Consider the following 19,319-nt stretch of genomic DNA (forward strand, 5'->3'; position numbering starts at 1 on the left):
AAATTTAGGAAATGAAAATATCAAATTCAAAATTGTGGTTCTCTCCATGGTTCGCCATCCAAAGGTTTAGACTATTAACCCCTTCGTTGCACTATGTTACACGTATGCTACATAAAAAATGCTCTGATTTTTAAATATTTGTAATTATAAATTTTGTTTTACATAATATTGAAAATTTTCAGTATTCTACCATTTTCCTTTGAGTAATTTTTTAAAAAAGGAAGATATTTTATATTGTTTAATGCTAAACTTATTTTCAAAATTAAACAAAAAAAAATGCGACAAAGGGTTAAATCTATCATGAATTTGAATATCATAAATTTACATACTGAATTTAAATACTTATGTCAAATACGAAAATCATGGAATTGCTGATCACTCCTTTAATCAATATGACAGCACAGTAACCATCAAGTAGAGTGACTAATTACCGACAACTAATCCAACTTAACTCTAGCAGAGTACAATAATTTTAAAGCAATAAATGTTGATCTCTCGGTACGTTCGTCCTTGGCACATCGAGTAGAAGCGAGACGGTTGTTTTAATGGTCAGTGTAATTTTCACGATGAGAAATTGTTGGCAACACATCATGGCTAGAGTCATGTAAAAGCTTTCATACGATCGATGTAACCTAAGGGTATGCTTGCGGGTGAAAAAACATGTCATACAATTTCTCTTGGGATTCAGTGCACCCGTCACGTACTGACAATTAAAAGAAAAATGCCAGTGTATTCGTTCCACTTTGAATCGATAATAACCTCTGATAAATCTATAAAAGTGTCAAGACATAATTCATTCATTCCATCAATAAGGTGTAAGTGCACTTGGCGCTATGCATCAAATTTCATGAAATCTTTTAATTACGCAAATGATTTAAATTTATCATCTCTAATAATATCTAAAACATAAATGTAATATAATTTTCAAATAATAATATTACTATTTAACTCGTTGAAACATGGCAGGGTTAAAAGTGTTCCACATAGTGGAATATAAAACAAATTAAAATTATTAGATATACAAATTGATTTGATGCCTGTAGCATTACGCCTTCTTACCCCTCGTATGGCGGACCATAAAGATGGTCCCATATTTAATTTAATTTTGTACTTCTCATAATTTTTATTTTCTAACTTTTACACTGTTCTTTAAAAATTATTCTTGCATTTTATGAAATTCTTTTATTTAAAAATTATATACTTAACTTTAGGTTAATATCAATCATTTTTTTCAACAAATGGAAATTAATAAATAAGAACTTTAACAACATTAGAATAATCTATAGATAAAAAAGAATTTTTTAACCGGAAGTTGGTGCTTTGCAGTGTTTCCTATTTTCAAAGAAAATTAGATATCAAAAACGATAAGCAGAAATATTACAAGACAATGAAGAGTAAGAAAATGATAAACGATTGAAGATGGAGGGATAAAGAGAGAAAGAAAGAAAACAAGTAACCCCATAGTCACGAGAAGGTACGACATTGTCCTTTCGTGACGGATCTAAGTGACCACCCTCGATTTCCGACGCAAAGTGGCCGTACACCGCGATTAGGATCTCCTGATTCCAAGGCAACACGAAGGCCGACACGTGGACAAAGTTGCTTAATCGTCCCTTTTAATCCGTACCTGGATGCACCCTGCGGAAGGGATGCGTGTAAATGTAAGTGCGACGGTCGTTACGGGGTGAAACTAGAAATTATCATCACGAAGGAAACAATCAAAGATACCACAAATAAAGAAAAATATGAGACGATGACCATTTGAATTAAACCTTCTAATAGCACATTGGGGTCTTTCGGTGCCTCAGGAAAATTTTTCTGTCTCAAATTAATTATTTAGAGCAAAGTTGATGTAAAGATTTTCAACCGAAACTTTTATATGCATTCTATTTTTACAATTAACGAATAATAGCTAAATAACTATAAAGTTATACCGCCACTGTGGATAATAAGAAGAAAAATAGTTCTTCTCTTTCAAAATAAAATAAAAAATAAAATAACTAAAAATAATCTTCGAATTTTAAAAAGTTAAAACTATTATTATTTTTTCAAAATTCGAAATTATCATGAAAATAAAAAAACCTTTGTGAGTATTATTACACTTTTATCCACTGATATCTTCAAATAAGAAAATGCAAGATGTTCATTTTGAAAATTTCATTTTGAGGCTACTAAGCACAAAACAATTAATTCTCATTACTTTTGGAAGAAAGCAGCTACCTATGTATATGCAAGAATGTGACGGCACGTGTGCCAGCTGGTCACATCATAATTTCCCCTTTACTGTCTTTCCGCATTGCGTGTCATGTGTACGATATTTTCTTTCGCGGATGGGTGTACCCGAACACCTGTTCGTCACCAGAGGTGGTATACTTGTATAATTGTGAAGTGGACGACGTGTGGGTATCGTCGATGCGCAGTTCACGAACCGTACGAGCGCCGGCGCCGTGGATAATCCAATGGGATGATCTACCAATCCTTGGAAAGCAGAGCAGACCAATGGTGAATTCGAGGGTGGTTCCTCGACGATTTAATTGTTCTTTTACTAACAGGTTGCGCTTTCCTCCGAAAATTCCTCGACAGAATCAACCCTCTCTATTTCTAGCTTACTTGTATACCAAATGAAGAAATTTGATGACATAAAAGTATCCCAAAATAGCACTTAATATATATAAATTTAAAGTTTAAAATTCGGTCAAAATAACTGCATAATTCATTAATATTCTAAATACAAAGTGGCTGCTGATTAATTATAGCAAATAGTGATCAATTACGAAGTATATAAAGTCTAACACAATTTGATGACATTAAATTGTTGCAAATTAGTATTTATATTGTATGAATTTAAAGGTTAAAAATTGTTGAAAATAACCATAATATTTGCTAAAATTCTTCCCAACCATATCATCTCCTAAGCCAATATTGGTACCATAAAGTAAAACAGTAAAAGCATCAGTAAATCTTATAAGAAAATTTTATCTATTGTGATATATTGAAAAACATAAATCTTGCAGCTAAATTGAGAAATAATTTATTATTTCTCTAGAAAGTATTATGTAAAACGTTTCTCTATAATCTTGTCATCCTTACACGAATAGAGAAACGAAAATAGAAATTCATTTTTCACAAAATACCAGTCATTTATTTAAACTGATTTTGTTAAATACTCGAAGGATTAACCAATAGAAAAAGATGAATATTGCAAAAATAATTGACTCGATTTATTGGAAAAGCATTTGCTATAATATCAACGTAACACTCAAAGAGTTAACAGAGAAAGATTATTTATGATCGTCTTCGAGGCGATAAACCGCAAAGTACAATTTGAAACTGGATGTCTTCGAACACCTAATTCCACGAAGACGAAATTAAACGCTAGGAAGTTGTATAGTGTTTGTCTGTTGGAAAACGTTACGGCCCCCATCAGACAAATGACAGCGACAGGTGGATAGAAGCATCGACAATGAAAATAGAAACAGTCTGTACGAAGTGTCGACTGTGAACCTGGTTTCTGAAAGCATTATACCATTGCTTGTCGAATTTCTGTAGAATTATTATGGCAATTGCAAATTTGATTACATATCATTAAAAGTATTTTAGAAGAAAAATGGTAGAAAGCACCAATAAAATTTTGGTGGCATAAGGAATCAACAGAAACTTGAATGTTTCCTAATAGATAATACCAAGCTATAAACCGTTTGATTCCAACCAAGAATTAGATATTTTTTGATACATAAAGAATACCGATGAGACGTTTGTGTAGTCATTTTCTTTAGACTTTAAGCTTCAAATTGAAGTGCCGTAAGAGCCATTATAAGATACTTTTATTCTATAAAAGACCGAACCATAAATATCACCCTACTTCATTACTTGCTATGATCATGAATCAGCCATTTAGTATTAAGAATACTGATGAAACCCCTATGTCACTATATTCACCACATCTTAAGCTTTACATTGATACGTTACAAGTGCCATTTTGCAATACTTTTCAGTCATGAAATTCTATCAGACTTTTTAAGTATGAAAATCTACCGTTTGATATAATAGCACCTAATAAATATGTATATACATAATAAGACTAGTGTTTGTAACGTAATCCATGAAGAAGTAGTTTTAATCCGTGTTTAAAGTACTCTTTCGGAACCCTCGAGGGAATGGCACGAACATGGAAGCTGATCCGGGGGACAGGTGGATCTAAATAAAGACTGGACAAACGCCAAAATCTCCAAGATGGCTGAACCCGAGGCGTTGTCGTCGTCGTCGTCATCGTCGTTGTCGTCGTGGATACTCGTCGTCGGCGACGGCGACGGCGACGGCGACGCTCCGTCCTGATAACTTACGACACCACGGATTCACTAACACCGAGAAAAGTCTCTTTGACATAGAAAATGTCCCTCAACCGGTGTTGGATTTCACTTTCCCACCTACGACACGCTAATTCGAGGACATTTGCTCAGAAACACGAATATATGTATATCGTTGGGTGTTTGACGTAAATGATATTCTTGCACATATCCACGTGGACATATCAATAGATTTACACGTTTGCATGTTTCCACATCCGTCAGATTGATTGAACGATCCCAAAATTAACTTTGGGAAGAAATGTTCACAAATTAATAACATTTGAGATTTTCTATACAGACAAACTTAAGTCTGGATAATTTTTTTTTAATTATCCATATTTAATTAGATAATAAAAAAATTCTCAAATATTGCTTATTTAAGCAAATTAATTAAATATTACATTTTAATTTTTTAGAGAAGAATTTTTATTAATAGTGAATTCTTTCTTCATAAATAAATACGAATTAATTTGAAGGTGTAAAAATTAATTCTGTCCTTTTTTTATTGAAGATTTATTTTAAAAGTAACTTTTTGTTATCATATTTTCGCGACACTTTTTTACGTAATTAAGAAGGCGTAATATTAAAGGCACCAAATTAATTTGTACACCTAATATAATTTTAACAGAATTCAATTGACCGTAAATCAATTCTATTATCTTTTCTATAAAATTGATTAGAGAAAAGTCGGGGCGTCTACCTCAGCGTTTCGACCAAGAAACTTCTCTGAAAATGCTCTTCAGCAGAAGGAAAAATCACAACGTGTTACTATTATACCTCTGTAAAATTAAATGATAAGAAATTTTTTTGAACTTTTATAAGGTTCCCCTGACGACAAACGGTACACCGTGTTATATTAAAATTCCAAAAAAACCACCACGTACAACACCAAATAAAAAAAAAAAATACAACACCAATAGCGACACCAAGTGTAGTGTAAGCCTTCACCACACACACAAGGTTATTAATTATTATAAAGGTTAGCGGAGCCTGTACACTCGACGAACCTTTCGTTCAATCTAAATACAAATTTCGCTCGAAATTCGTTAGTTAATAGATCCTTTCCTCCATTAGATACGAAACTCATATCGACTGGATTTGTCATCGAGAAAACGTGACGATTTTTGTCGATTTTGAGAAAATTTTCCTTGTCGACCTTCGGTATCGTTCGAATTTCAGTGGAACACCGAAGAATCTGGCCGGGCCAAACGAGGTAAACCGCGATAAAATCGATTGTCACGATGAAAAATTAATGAACGTTGTCGTGTTTCGCGGCGATGCGGGTCGATTTCCGGCGCGAAACACGGGAGATCCACCGCTTCAAAGAATCGCTCGTACAGTTCATAATTCAATGAAATTCAACCGTGCACAGTTAATCTTTACTCGTTATTTTGTTGCCTTTTTCCTTCTTTCTCTTTTTTATTTCGTCGATAATCGAAGGAATTATGTTTCATGAAATACCGTTCAAAAGGTGTTGAAACTTCGCGAAATTTAAACGTACATTGCCATTCAACAGTTTGGAGCACTCTTTCATCTTTTGCAAGTAACGTGGATTTTTACATTATGTGAAATGTGATAATTTCGTGACGCGCAAGACTCTCATTATATTGCCACGTGAGCGATTTGACGGTCACATGAATTTTAAAGCACACTAGTGCCATTACTTAATATACTATTGAAAAAATTCTTTAATCAAGATATGCTCCAAACTTTTGAACAGCTAAAAGTTATTTAAAAAAATATTTACAAATGTTGATGATATAATTATTGCACAAACGACTATAGGTCTTCCAACGTTGTAGAAATTTAAATTAAAAAAAGACAGGCTAACGTGACTGTATATTTTACAATTATTATTGTCAACGACCCGCCACCAAAAATAATAAAAAAAAGAAATTGAACACAGTGCACGCGAAGATACTTTTTAATTAAAAATAAAGATTGAAATATTTGACGAAACACACAAAGAATGTCACAAAAGGTGCAGTGAAAAGTCTATATTTAAACGAAGTCGGATCACGTTTTAAGTTGCTAATGAATTATTGATGATCAATTATGCGTTATTATTCATACGAATTATGGAATCTGGGTTTCGACGAAAACCGTTCTTACGTCACCTCGTTGTTATTGTTAACATTATTTCGTTCGCCAAGTTATATTATTAATTAGAAATAAAGTAATAAAAGAATTCCTATCAACATTGGCGTAACTATGCAGGGATCAAAGTGGGTCTGGCCCCTATAAAAATCTGCAGTGACCCTGTCCAAAAATGTGGACCCTCGCCATTCTAAAATTTTAGGATTCCAATATTACAAATCTTCGAAATTTCAGAATTCCAAAATTCTGAGCTTCTGAAATTCTAAAATTTCTAAGGGACCTGACCCATCCCAGAACAAGCTCAAAGTTACGCCAATGCCTATCAAACTGATTGATTACAATATATACTAACGTTACTGTAATTATTATTATTATTATGATTAAGAAAAAGAGTGTAAAAAGAGTAAAGACCAAAAAGTCAAAACCAGTAACAAACAAATCTCTCAGCAACCGCAATCATTATCATATCACTTCACGTCAACCTCATCAAGAAAGAAGAAACAAAAAAGCACAACCAAAAAAAAATACAGTAGTAGAAGAAGAAGAAGAAGAGGCCGATCCTCAGGAAGTGTTTTTGATTTCGTAGAAATAAATTCGTAGGTACTCATGGCTTCTGATACGTGTGCGTGTGCCGCGTTCTCTTTCTCTCTCCCTCCCTTTCCTCCCTCTTTCTCATTGCTTGCAAATATTTCTGCCCTCTTTATTTCTCTTTCTTTATCTCTTTCTCTCAATTTCTTTCTGTCTCTCACTTTTCATTTTCGTTTCGTGTTTCTGTATTCTCTTTTATTTTATTTTTTCTGTTCGTCTCTCTTTTATACATATTTGCCCTCCATAGAAACGACCCTTGCCACTCTCAAGGATCACGAAAAGAGAATTCTCTGCTTGCTCCTTTACGCGCACGCGTCAGGATGCTGAAACGTTATATATAAGTCTGCCTTTAAAAAAATGTTTCATTATGGTATAAACAAACCGAGAGACCGTCAGTCAAGCGAGTACCTTCGTTCTCGATTATCTTTTTCTTTTCTATCGACCTCTTGCGACTCATTACGGTTTCCCTAAAACTGCCCCTTTATCGCGGCAAGTAAAAATGATTCGATTTAAAAAAAATCAGAGAAACAATCATTCTCGATACATTTCTCTCCGAATGTTTCTTTTTTTTTTTTTTATTTAATTGGGATGTGAGGTACAGTCTGTGGCATAGGAGCAATATATTTTTTTAAAGATTTGACAAAATTTTGGCTGTGTCAAATTTGTAATATTATTATTATTTTGTTAATAATATAAGGTTGCAGACTGAAAATTAAAATTTGAAAATTAGCTACTGATTACCCTTGGTATTCCAGAAATACAGTAATAAATATTCTTAGATTTTATAATTTATATTAAATAGCGCGTTAATTTAGATATCGCATAAATAATTATTTTCATTTTAAAAGTGTCAAATTATGTAAGAAATTTTCTGGTATAGTACATCTGATCCTATGTTACAGACCATACTGCACATTTAATAAATGTTTGAGAAAATATTGTGAATAATTCGTCTAACCATTCAAAATTGAATAACTAATTCTTTTTCTTCATTATATAGTCGCATTATATGAACTCGAATAATACGATTTTAAGTCGCGTCAACTCCTCTTGACATACGCTATTTTTACGTTAGCTACGGTTACGACATATAACGTTCTTTTAATATCCTTCGACAAAAATTCAAATCACATCAATGTCGACTTACCCATATTGACCAGGAAGAACTGCGGGATATCCAGCTCGAATGCCAGCAGCGAACGGGAATGCTGAAATCATAAACAATTCCAAGTCAATCCTATTTACGTTTCTAATGGCCAGCCCTGAACTCGAGCACCTCGAGTTCGTGTAAATCGAACATCCTGTTCTTTTGCGAATACCTTACGATACCTTCGTTCTATCTAATCTAGCCGGAAAAAGAACATGTTTCGTCATAGATTGTTTAACGACTCAAGACATACGGCTTTATGATTTTAAAACTTTTGTTGCATTTTATATCACAAAATGAATTTTTCAAATTAATTCATAATTTCTTGAAAGCTTATTGTTGAATTCTATGCATAAAGTTCCTAATTTTAGGCATCGTTGGCCAACACGAAGACAGACATGACTTTTGTGCACGAAAGAAAAGAAACAAAGACAGAGCCGGCACTTGGGTTAAGGCAATTTTAGACTTAGGTGCCAAAGCACCAAACTATGTTGGCTTGAAGCCATCGCAAGGGTTTCAAGGAATGACTCAAGCGACTCTTTTCAATCTGTGACGTCCTTTGCCCTTTTCAGCCCCTTTTAAACTCTGGCCCCGAAAATCATTTAATTAAATAAAATGCAAAGTTCACTTTCATTCATTTCTTTCTCCGGGAAATATAAATTTCTATGGCTTTCAAGATTAATACTGAATTTAGAAATTTAATTACCAGAACTCTCGCAATAATATTTCATCAGTGTTGGACACACGCCCTCCAAGATCAATTGCTCAGAAGAATTATTATGTTCTTCGTCCAAGAAACGTATTATCGCTCACGATGGATGAGATTTTCCGATCTGGCGATGTTACAACGACGTAAAACTCGCGACAATGACGCGCAAAATCATCTCAATGACTTGAGATATCATTTTAGAATTTTTCGGTGTCTCGTGACAAAGGTATGATTTATCTAACACGAAGAGGATTTGAAAATAACTATGACGTACCTTTGAATTAAATAAACGCCTAACCACTCGGAATATATAAAACTTTCAACTTTGAGCTACAAACTGAAAAGTGTTCAGTTAAAGAATCAACAAAATCACAGCAAAAAGTCATTCAAGCGATAATAATTCAAACATCACCATCTAACTATGAAATATTTATTTCTGATATCAACTTACTCGCTTGCAGATTACCCCTGGGCTTAGCTCCAAGAATCGCCAGGTTGACGTTTGCTTTGCGACCATCGATTATGGGGTTTGGGTCTTTGCACGCCCTCTCCGCTGCTGGTCTGTCCCCCATGATCACCTGCGTGCAGATTTGATCGATTATTCGATTAATCCTTCCGCTTCCATTCCGATCTTATGTTCCCGTCCTTTGTTACTAATTTTCGGCAACTCGATGCCCTCACAGTATTTATTTTAACTATGTCTTTTTGATGGGATAAGGAAATGATATGTAATAAGTGTTAGAACTTTAAGGGTGAATCATATCCCTTTATTTATTCCACATGTAACGTAGATGAATCCTAGAAAAGGGGTTGTCATATTTTTATCAAATGTTATGAGGATGGAATTTTTAATTATTTCATGGAAAATGTAATATTATGGAAATAGACCCTAAGGGATTGCTGTTAAGAAACTAGGAACAGTGCTTTTATTATCCAAAAAACAGGAACTGCCCAGGGATGCTATAACCGACGATACTAACGCCTAGTTTACACTGATAGAGTATACCAGCGTTAGGTCTAGTTTACATTGATAAAATAAGCGATGGATTATATTAACGTTAGTACCCTGGAATAGTAGAAGAAGGCTAATAGTAGAGTTACTCAACCTCCTTTCCAATATAGACTATACACTTAGAAACTTAATTTTCTTCAATCAAAGAATAAGTTAAGAAAAGAAATCTTTCATCACTTGTCTAACTAACTATTAATTCTTAAGCAGAGTTTACATTGGTACAGCTACTTGCACCAATTACTGATCGATTAACTAGTCTCGTTAGCATACCTTCTTGAACTTAGCATTGTTCAGTACTTGTACAAGTACTTCTACATACAATTTACACTGGGTTAGTACCTGTCTTTCAAATTAGTAACACTGTAACAATGTAAACCCAGCTTTACGCGCGAAGACAAGAGGAGGTATACCCTTCTGAAGAAACCTAGGCATAAGTGTCAGAATAATGATGGAAGAGTCCTCCTTCTCCCTTTTAACTGAACAAAACTTACTGGGGTCGTAAATGCGGAGGTAATAAATACCTGGATATTCTAATGACCTGGATAAAACTTTCATTTATGGAAAATAGCCCCATGATGCAGTATAGACAATTAGAATTACCAAGGGGTACCATCGGTGGATTTTTCAATGTAAACTTTCAATTTACTATCTTTTGTTATTAACATAATGTTATTGAAAAGGTGTGATCTATTTTCTTAGTTTACAATTAGGTAATTATTAATTATACTAAATTTATGGTGCCTATCACCGGTGTTTTGGTATAAGTTTTAATTATTCTACTTATTTTTCATAAGTCAACTTATTAAATGAAGAAAGTATTTATTAATTAGGAAAAAAATTAATCCTATTCCTATGTGAATGTTTGATACTAGGCAAAATGAAAAATTTCTAAATTACCATTATAAATTCATTAAAATATTGAAATTTGATAACAATACTTTTCAATTATTTTTTTACGATAAATACTATTTTATATTCTTTACACGCTCAACCTAAATATGATAAGAAAAAAAGAGAACAGAGTAGTTAAAATTGCTATGAACGCTTTCGGTGATGATAATATTACGGTAAACGTGACGCTAAAAAAAACGTGTCGTTCGAATACGTATGCACAAACTGGTTGTATTATCATGATAAATTATACCACTATCTTTGCGCACTTACTTAACACATTCGCTTCAACAACAAATAACCTAGTAGCAAACAAAGATCGAAGAATTTTCTCCTATTCTTGTCGTAATAAAATTACAAATAAATGTAACTCAAAACATTACTAACAAATGTTCAAACAAAAATATGTATATAACTGATAAATGAAAACTACTCGTTCTAAGCTATTCACAAACTAAAAGCAACTCACAGCAACAATGATCAATCAACAAAAACATCGAATCAATCAAATATTTACGATACTTACAAAACCATATCCCCTACTTTTGCCGGTTTGCCTGTCGGTGATAACAACAGCCTCCTCGATGTCACCGTATACGTTAAAATGTTCCCTAAGGCTTTTGTCGGTGGTGTGATAAGGTAAACCTCCGACGAATAATTTCGTCCATGTAGTGTCTTTTTGTTGAGGCGTGGTACCGGCTAATGCACCGAGGCCCGAGACCAGCTCGTCCGGCCCTGGCGCCCCGACGGCACCCACAGCGCCGACGGCACTGAGACCAGCGGCACCAGGCATCAACATCCTCCAAATTTTGGCGAGATCACCGCCGGACGAGAGAACGACTTGCTCAATTTTGACACCTTGCTCGTTACCTGGGTCAACGCTAACTACGTCACAGGCTCAACAGCATCTAGGCGACTAGTGTTTTGGGTACCTGTAAATACAAAAAAAAGAATATTTTCATTAGTTAATTCATAATTAGTAGACCTCTGTATAGCACAGTGCAAAAATCATGGTACTGCTGAATCATCATTCAACCGATCAATATCAAATCATCAAGCAAACATTACAAATAAAAATATTTAAATCCATTTTTATATATCATTGTTTCATATTATTTAACCCTTGAACAGCTTGAACGTTTGATAATTTATTATTGATATTATTGATATTTATAATTGAGACTCTCTTCATGGTCCGCCATCCGAAAGTTAATATCTATGGCAACTTGCACAGGTAAAATAAAAATGTTAAATATACGTGTGAATAAAAAAACATTGCTATTAAAATTAAGAGCCAAGTAACACATATTAGATAGTTTATGACACTTGATGAAATATTTAGAAAAGACAAAGGTACCCTTAGTACATTTTTAGAATTAATTGTTCTCAACCTGAACGACCCTCCAACAAATCACATTGCCCTATAAGACCTTTACAAATCATACATGAGGAATAAAACAAAAATGAACCATTCCTTCCCTTTTGTCTGACACTAGCTACCATCCCACCGTCTCCTCTTCAATAATACCCTAAAATCGATGACTCTATCGTGCATATAAAAGGAAACAGATAAAAATCCCTTCCCAACGCTCGAACCCTTGGTACCATTAGGGGAAAACCGTCGAAGCAACGGGAACAAGAAGAGGAACTGGCAGCACGGATACAACGAGAGGAAGGACACGGAAAGGTACCTCGAAGGAAAAGAAAAGGAAAAAAAAAGGGCAAGGAGAAGGGACCCTGACCTCCATTCAAGGCTTGGTAACGGTCTGAAAAGGGAGCCAGTTTTGCTTCTTGTGAACAGCAGAGCTAGAGAGTAGTGGGGTATTTTTCGAGTTTCTGCAATGCTGCAGGCGAGGATAGAGCTAGATGCCTACAAGAAAGAGGCCCTCTCTCTGTTCCGCTCTTTATTCTTTCTTTTCTTTTTTCATCATCCTCTTTTCGCTCTTTCTTTCTCACACTGATATTGTGCAGACCACAGGTACACAGAGAGGAGGCCCTGCGAAACGGGGCCCTACGGTTCTCTTCCGACCCCATCTCTCCCCACCCCACCTGCCGCACCACTACCAGCGCCATCCCATGACAGTGCACCACTTCGGTGGAACGGCCCTAACGTCGTACGTTTTTGTTGGATCCCCCAAAACGACGGCAGCTGCCGCAGAAAACCGGTGCAGCACGCCGTATAATCATATTGTTGTATTGCCATCGGGCTACTCCTCCTCCTCCACCATCGTTCTCGTTGCTCTTTCTCTCTTGATCCCTTCCTTCTTTCCCTCAATCCTAAAACCAAATGCAACTAACGTCGGGACGTTCGGTTGAGCATAAAGGCCGCTTTTCTGAATGCAGCTACCGTGGAAGCAACGACCGTGTTACGTGCATGCCTGATAAATAACATCGATGCTTTTACAATTTCATTTTTTCTTCTCTACGTACACAGTGAGCCTCATTAATATTTAGAGATAATGATATATTTCACTCGATAAATTAAATTTTCTGTTTTCAAAAAAATAAATGTTAGATTATCTTCAGAGATATATTCGTGCTTATAAATCATAATGAGTAATTAAGACGCTGGAATTGTACTATATAATTAACTTGTTACTGGTGTACAATAGAAAAAATAATGAAGAAAGTTTTGAATTTATAAAGTTCCAAAGTTCCATGAGTGCGTGGCATAAAGGGTTAATAAAAGGGTTCTTAACTTTTTGTTTTATACGCTTTGACACAGATGAAAATCAAAATCTAAAAAATGGTATAATATGCTAGGTGCGTGGTCTGAAATTATATTAATTCATTTTATGTTGTTCTATAATAAGAAATATAGGGCGAATTTCCAATTGGAAACTTGTAACGAACTTCTTAATTAGCTATCGCTCAATATTCCTATTTACAATTAAAAAATGAAATTTATGCAATGGAAATATTTTTAAACACCTACACTAAGAAATGTGTCATTGCAAATAATATTTTTATTTTATTTATGTTCAGATGTTATGTTAGATAATTTAATGTAAAAATGTACAAGCACAGTTTCCCACAGAGGCAACCCTAGCGAAAGGGTTAAGTTAAGGGTTGAGGGTTGGAAATGGTAATCGTGACTGGAATACAATTCACAAGCACCTGATGACAAACGATTGCATAAAATAGTGAAACACTGCATTTTCTTCAGAAATCACCAATACCTTATCGAATGAAAAGGTACAAATACTTTTGGTACTCACTATACCTACTTTACTTTATTAGAAAATAGATTAAATGCAAGAAGAACCGACAGAATATCCAACTATTGCAATTTCTAACGAGGGGAATATGGAACTTTCTAAACTTTACACAATTAGAGGTGCATTCAAAAGTAATAATTTCTCAAAATCAAACGTAACTTCTCACTCACCGATGTGAATGAAGCTTTATGTATTTATAAGATAATCCATGACAGGAATAACGGGGTCCCTTATCCATGTGCAATCATTTAAGGGTGTAATGAGGAACTTCAAAGTTAAAGGGGTACTCCATTTTTAAAATACCAGAAAAATTTATTCCCCGAACGGCGGACCACGAAGAGAACTCCAATTTTAATTTTATTTTATTCTTTTATGGCAACTTTGACGATGTAAAAATTATTCTTCTAATACATAAAACTCTTATTTAAAAATTATACATTTAACTTTAAATTAATATTCTTGTATATGTTTTGTAAAATTTGGTCACGATTTATCTGCTGTTCAACTTGCACTGAGTTATTAAAAATAATATTATCAAAATTCCGTTTTAGGAAAAAATCTTTTGTACTTTGATAGCAATAGAAAGTACCTATTTAAATTTGAAGTTATTTAGTACTCACACCCCTAAAGGACACTTTGGCACGGACGAAGCATACCGTTATTCTTTTCACGATTCGCTCTATAAACCCACAAAATTTTATTGAAATCGGTGAGTTAGGGCTCGCGGTGGGCCCTTGTTGAATGTCTAGTTAACTGTTTGAATTGTATTAAATTGCAGAATCAATTATAGTCTACCGGTGAAGTGCTAGGTGTAACTCGTAAACGCATAAACCCATAAATGCTTGGTTTAACGTGGCTAACGCTTTATCTTTAGGGGATTCTCCAATTAATACAGGTCAAATAATTAACCAGACATTTAAGCAAATTTTTGCAAAATTATTATTTTTGAAATTTCCTCTAATTTTGCAAAATTTTGGCCCAGTTGGTGCTTGAAAAAATTCAAGTATTTTAAAAATTAAAATATTCAACAATATAGATATTTGTATAATATATCACTAAATTATTCGCTGATTAGATATTTATCTCCTTCGTTACTTATGAATTCTTTGAACGTGAATACTTAAATTACCATTTTCAAGATAACAAAGGAAAAAACAAAACAAATGGTAGAAACACGTTTTAGTTTTTGTTAGAAGACGCTGTGTGAAAGAGACTCGAGTAACATTCAAAATTAGAAAGTTATTTAAAACGAGAACGTTTGTGCATTTGGTTCAGTGCACAAGAATCTTCGCACTAAGTCGAATAAAACGATTCTATTAAAAGTAATATCGGTTATTCGCGATTTCTATAAATTAATTTTACTTTTTCAATAAGAAGAAACTTATACGGTGTGACTGTGTTTCCATGTACGTTTCGTAAACTTTCTTTTTTAATGGAAATCAGCAATCAGGACTAAAAAGCATTAGAAAAAATTATACTTATACTTCGTATACGAAATTATACTTCTTCAAGAAAAAATCATCTTTTGCAATTTAATGTTCACAGCCAGCCATGCACCCATGTTGGTCTCCATATTACCATATAAACAAATGACAACAATTTTTCATTACTAAATAATAATTTACATCGATAAAAGTTACATTTCGTTAAAAATATTCATTAAAGAAGTTTAAAAAAATTAATCGTACTCGAATTAAGTACATAAAATTCAAGTTTCATTACTGCAGAAGAATAATGTTCTAAATAAAAAGTTTATTTATTTAAGGAAGAGATTACGCCCCTTGCTTGAAACTTTTGAACAGCAATGTACATAAGTGTCTATTTTAAACTTTCTTTTATCCGTCAGTGTATACATGAATTAAAATTTCCAAGTGCATGTATCATACAATTTTCATAGAAATAATTAGTCTAATGGTCTCGCTACGATGCTACCATGCTTTTCGATCACGGAGCAGCCTTGTGTATTCGATACTGGCCGATTGCCACGCGCTCGACAAAACTCACTAAAATATCTTCTCGGCCAAAGTCGCAAAGGCCAGACTTTCAGAAAACAAGAGATCATACTTGTCTCTTTTGTTCGTGTATCATGTAAAAAGTGCAAACTTTTACCAATACAAGTATTAAACTGTGACTCTAAGATTTCTAAATCTTCAGTTCTTATTCTGTTGTGGAAGGTAATACTGTTCCAGGTGAAACCGTAACAACATGTACGTTTTATAATATTATCGTTCAGTTATTTGCATCTTAATTGAAACACTTGTTGAAGCATAACTGAGAATGATTGTGCGTATCGAAAAAAGAAAATTTATGTTTCAATGATACTTAATATTGCATAAATTTGATTGATATTAACCTTTTCAAGTATTCAACAATCAGATGCCTCTTAAAACTACATATTTTTATATTATTAACAATTTTCAAATTTTTTAATTTATCTTCAAAATAAAATGTTTTTGGAAAGATTAAACACTATAGTTCATGAAAATAATTTTTCTCAGTAAAAATGACTTTTCATATATTAATAGTTGCAATATAAAAATGATTATTTAATACTAGAATAATTTAAAAATTAATTAAAATGATGGATTTTAAATTATAGAAAACATTAGGGTGCCTTTGTCAAGGCAAAGAATTTATTTTCCACCCTCCATTTATTTATTTTTCCAATTATGGAGCCCAAATTTTCTAAAAATTATTCTTCCTATATATGAAACGCTTTTGTTTAAAAATTATATATTTAACTTTAGATTAATATCATTTTATACGTTTTGTAAGATTGGGTCTCAATTAACTCGGACTCTACTGTTAAAGGGTTAAGAATAGTTATGTAAAAATTATTACAGAGTAACAAAAACATTAACAAGTTAATAATTGAAAATAACAATATAGTTAAAAAAAAACAATATGTAAAGTAAAATTAGAATTTATTCGTCGTTAATAATATCCACACGAAAATATTTTTCGCGAAAAGGTGCACTCCGTAATAATTTCGCAGGAAAATGAAAAGAACCTAAAAGATAACGATGCCCCAGACGATTGTAATCTCCTGCAGAAGTTTTCAAGCCTTCTGCTGAAGAGAAATCGTCCAGCCGACGTCGAGGTTTATTAATAAACGTCGTGGTACACGTGCCCGTCGTAGTGTACCCCTTTGTCGCGACGAACCCGCTGCAACCGGGGGTGAAACAAGAACAACCGAGAGAATAAGCAGATCGTTTTACGAACCGTGCAAGATGGCTCCCGCTAAAAACATTTGTCCATCGCCCACACAGAATTTTTCTTCGGGTTCAATTTTAATCTATTCAAACGTTCAGCATAACCTAATTCTAACGTGACCTTATAACGCGCCCTTTTGATTTACCGGCCTCGTTCGGCGTCCATTAAAACGTTTCAATCCATCAACTTACAGTTTCGTAACATTTGCAACGAAGTATTTATATCGATATTAATTAAAAACTTAGAAATATACAGTAATACGAATAAGAAATAGAACTTAAAAAAACTTTGTATACGATGGAGTAAGAATCTTTGATACGCACCTCTAACTTTTTGGAGCACTGTCACTAGATGCACTATAATGTTGTCGTTAATCCCAATGAAAATCACCAGGAAGAAAATCACACTAACAACGTAACTCTATTTCTTTTACTAGCTAACAAAATATATCTATGTATCTATTAATAGTAAAAGTCGTCGTTAACAATGCACAGAGACAACTCGGTTACTTCGGTTACCGCGAGATAAATTAGTCCGGAAATTTTGTAGGTTTTTCGGTTTTCCGATCAAATTAATATCCGGCCCGAAACACTATTTATGACACGTACGTGGTAACTGACGACGTCCTTTGCAATTGGCGATGTTCCCTGCGCGCACACATCCAACACGAACGAAGACCCACGTGCGAGTACCGAACTGCCTTTAAGTTTGCTGTTACCGTGCTGCCCGCCAGTTCGCCGGGTTTCTCTCCGATTTCTCTTTCCATTGGTCCACCGCCTATCCCCACCGCCGCGCGCCACCAGTAGCGTAGCTGAACGACGAACAAACGTGACACCCGATGAGATGCAAAAACTTGAACCGACCAGCGACGACGTGTTGACAAATCTTTCGTCATTTTTGTTTCGCCAGAGGATTTTAAATGGTCGTTAACCGCGAAACAACATTGCTTGCATTATTACGAAATATTACGTATTTAATCTCTTAATACCTGTTGGTATAATTATTATAAAATTTATATACGTGTTGCAGAGCAAGTTTGGTAAAATGGTACTTAAATAAAATAACGGTACGAAGGAATCATTTATGCCAATAATGGTTAAGTTATTCTGTTATTCATAATATTCTATGCAATTCTACTTCTTTTTATCTATTGTTGAAGGCTGAAGAGATTTTCGAATAGAAAAATAAAGAAACCAACTTTCTTACATTATTACAACATATAATAATATAATTATTCTACTTGCTAGTTACTTGCAAGAGTTTTTGCCTTTCGAAATACTTGATCAATATTTGAACCAATTTGCGAGCTTCTTAAATCTGTTACTACCTCAACCTTCTACTGACGGAGCCGGGTCAATCATGACCCAGACCTTTCAGGCTTTAACTGTCAGGTACTTAACTTCTTACACGAAATACTTTTGTGTATGTTCCAAAAACGAGTATGAAACTTAGAAAAATAGAAATGATAAAATATCTAAATTCTAAATCGTACAAAGAATTAGACCTGGATCCATGGTCCGAGGGTTAAAAGTGGCAGCACGAAATGATCCTGCAGGATCTACAGGGAAAGTCCGTATTCCGTCGAGGAGTATCAGCTGTTCGAATTATTATCGTTGCAGACGACGGCAGATGTTTACTAGGCTGAAACGCTCCCCCGAAGACTTTGAACCCGCTGATCTCTTTTCTTTGGATCGAATGAAAAACTTTTAAGGAAGCCCAACGTCCCGTTCAATATCGCGCAGCACCGATATCTCATCTGCTCCTTTCTCTATAAAAAGGTAATAATAATAAAATACAATAATAATTTTCAACCTCATAAACCCATCAAGTCCAAAAACAGTATATATTCAAATAGCACCCCGAATAATCCCTCAATCGAAGAAATTAAGTGATTTTAATTATACTTACCATTTTATAAAGTGCACAAAATATTGAAACAGAAAAGATTAATATTGAACTCAATATTCCAAGAAATGACTCGATGGCTACTAATGATCCACATGGAGGTTGATACATCCCTGAAAAAAAAAAAAATTGAATTAGTAATATACAATATAATTCTTGTTGTATTTTTTCATAGTCCATTTTTACAGCC

The 19,319-nt window shown here is 34.1% G+C and overlaps 1 protein-coding gene across 3 annotated transcripts in view; it reads right to left on the minus strand.

Moving 5' to 3' along the window:
- LOC117607131 (RNA-binding protein 38) overlaps positions 1-17,978 on the minus strand; it is a 27,513-nt gene extending 9,535 nt beyond the window's left edge. The window contains exons 1-4 of one of the 3 annotated variants that reach the window (XM_034330420.2): positions 17,833-17,978; positions 11,320-11,725; positions 9,342-9,468; positions 8,182-8,242 (exon numbers count right to left, since the gene is read on the minus strand). In XM_034330420.2, the coding sequence (XP_034186311.1) occupies positions 8,182-8,242; positions 9,342-9,468; positions 11,320-11,592 (461 nt within the window). In that variant the 5' untranslated portion in view covers positions 11,593-11,725; positions 17,833-17,978. Of the gene's footprint in view, positions 1-8,181; positions 8,243-9,341; positions 9,469-11,319; positions 11,726-17,547 lie in introns of all 3 variants that reach the window. The other 2 variants (XM_034330419.2, XM_034330421.2) reach the window with 2 other exon arrangements.
- Between the last annotated feature and the right edge of the window lie 1,341 nt (positions 17,979-19,319).

The sequence above is a fragment of the Osmia lignaria genome, chromosome 2 (assembly GCF_051020975.1).
Source record: "Osmia lignaria lignaria isolate PbOS001 chromosome 2, iyOsmLign1, whole genome shotgun sequence".
In the NCBI taxonomy this organism is placed as follows: domain Eukaryota; kingdom Metazoa; phylum Arthropoda; class Insecta; order Hymenoptera; family Megachilidae; genus Osmia; species Osmia lignaria.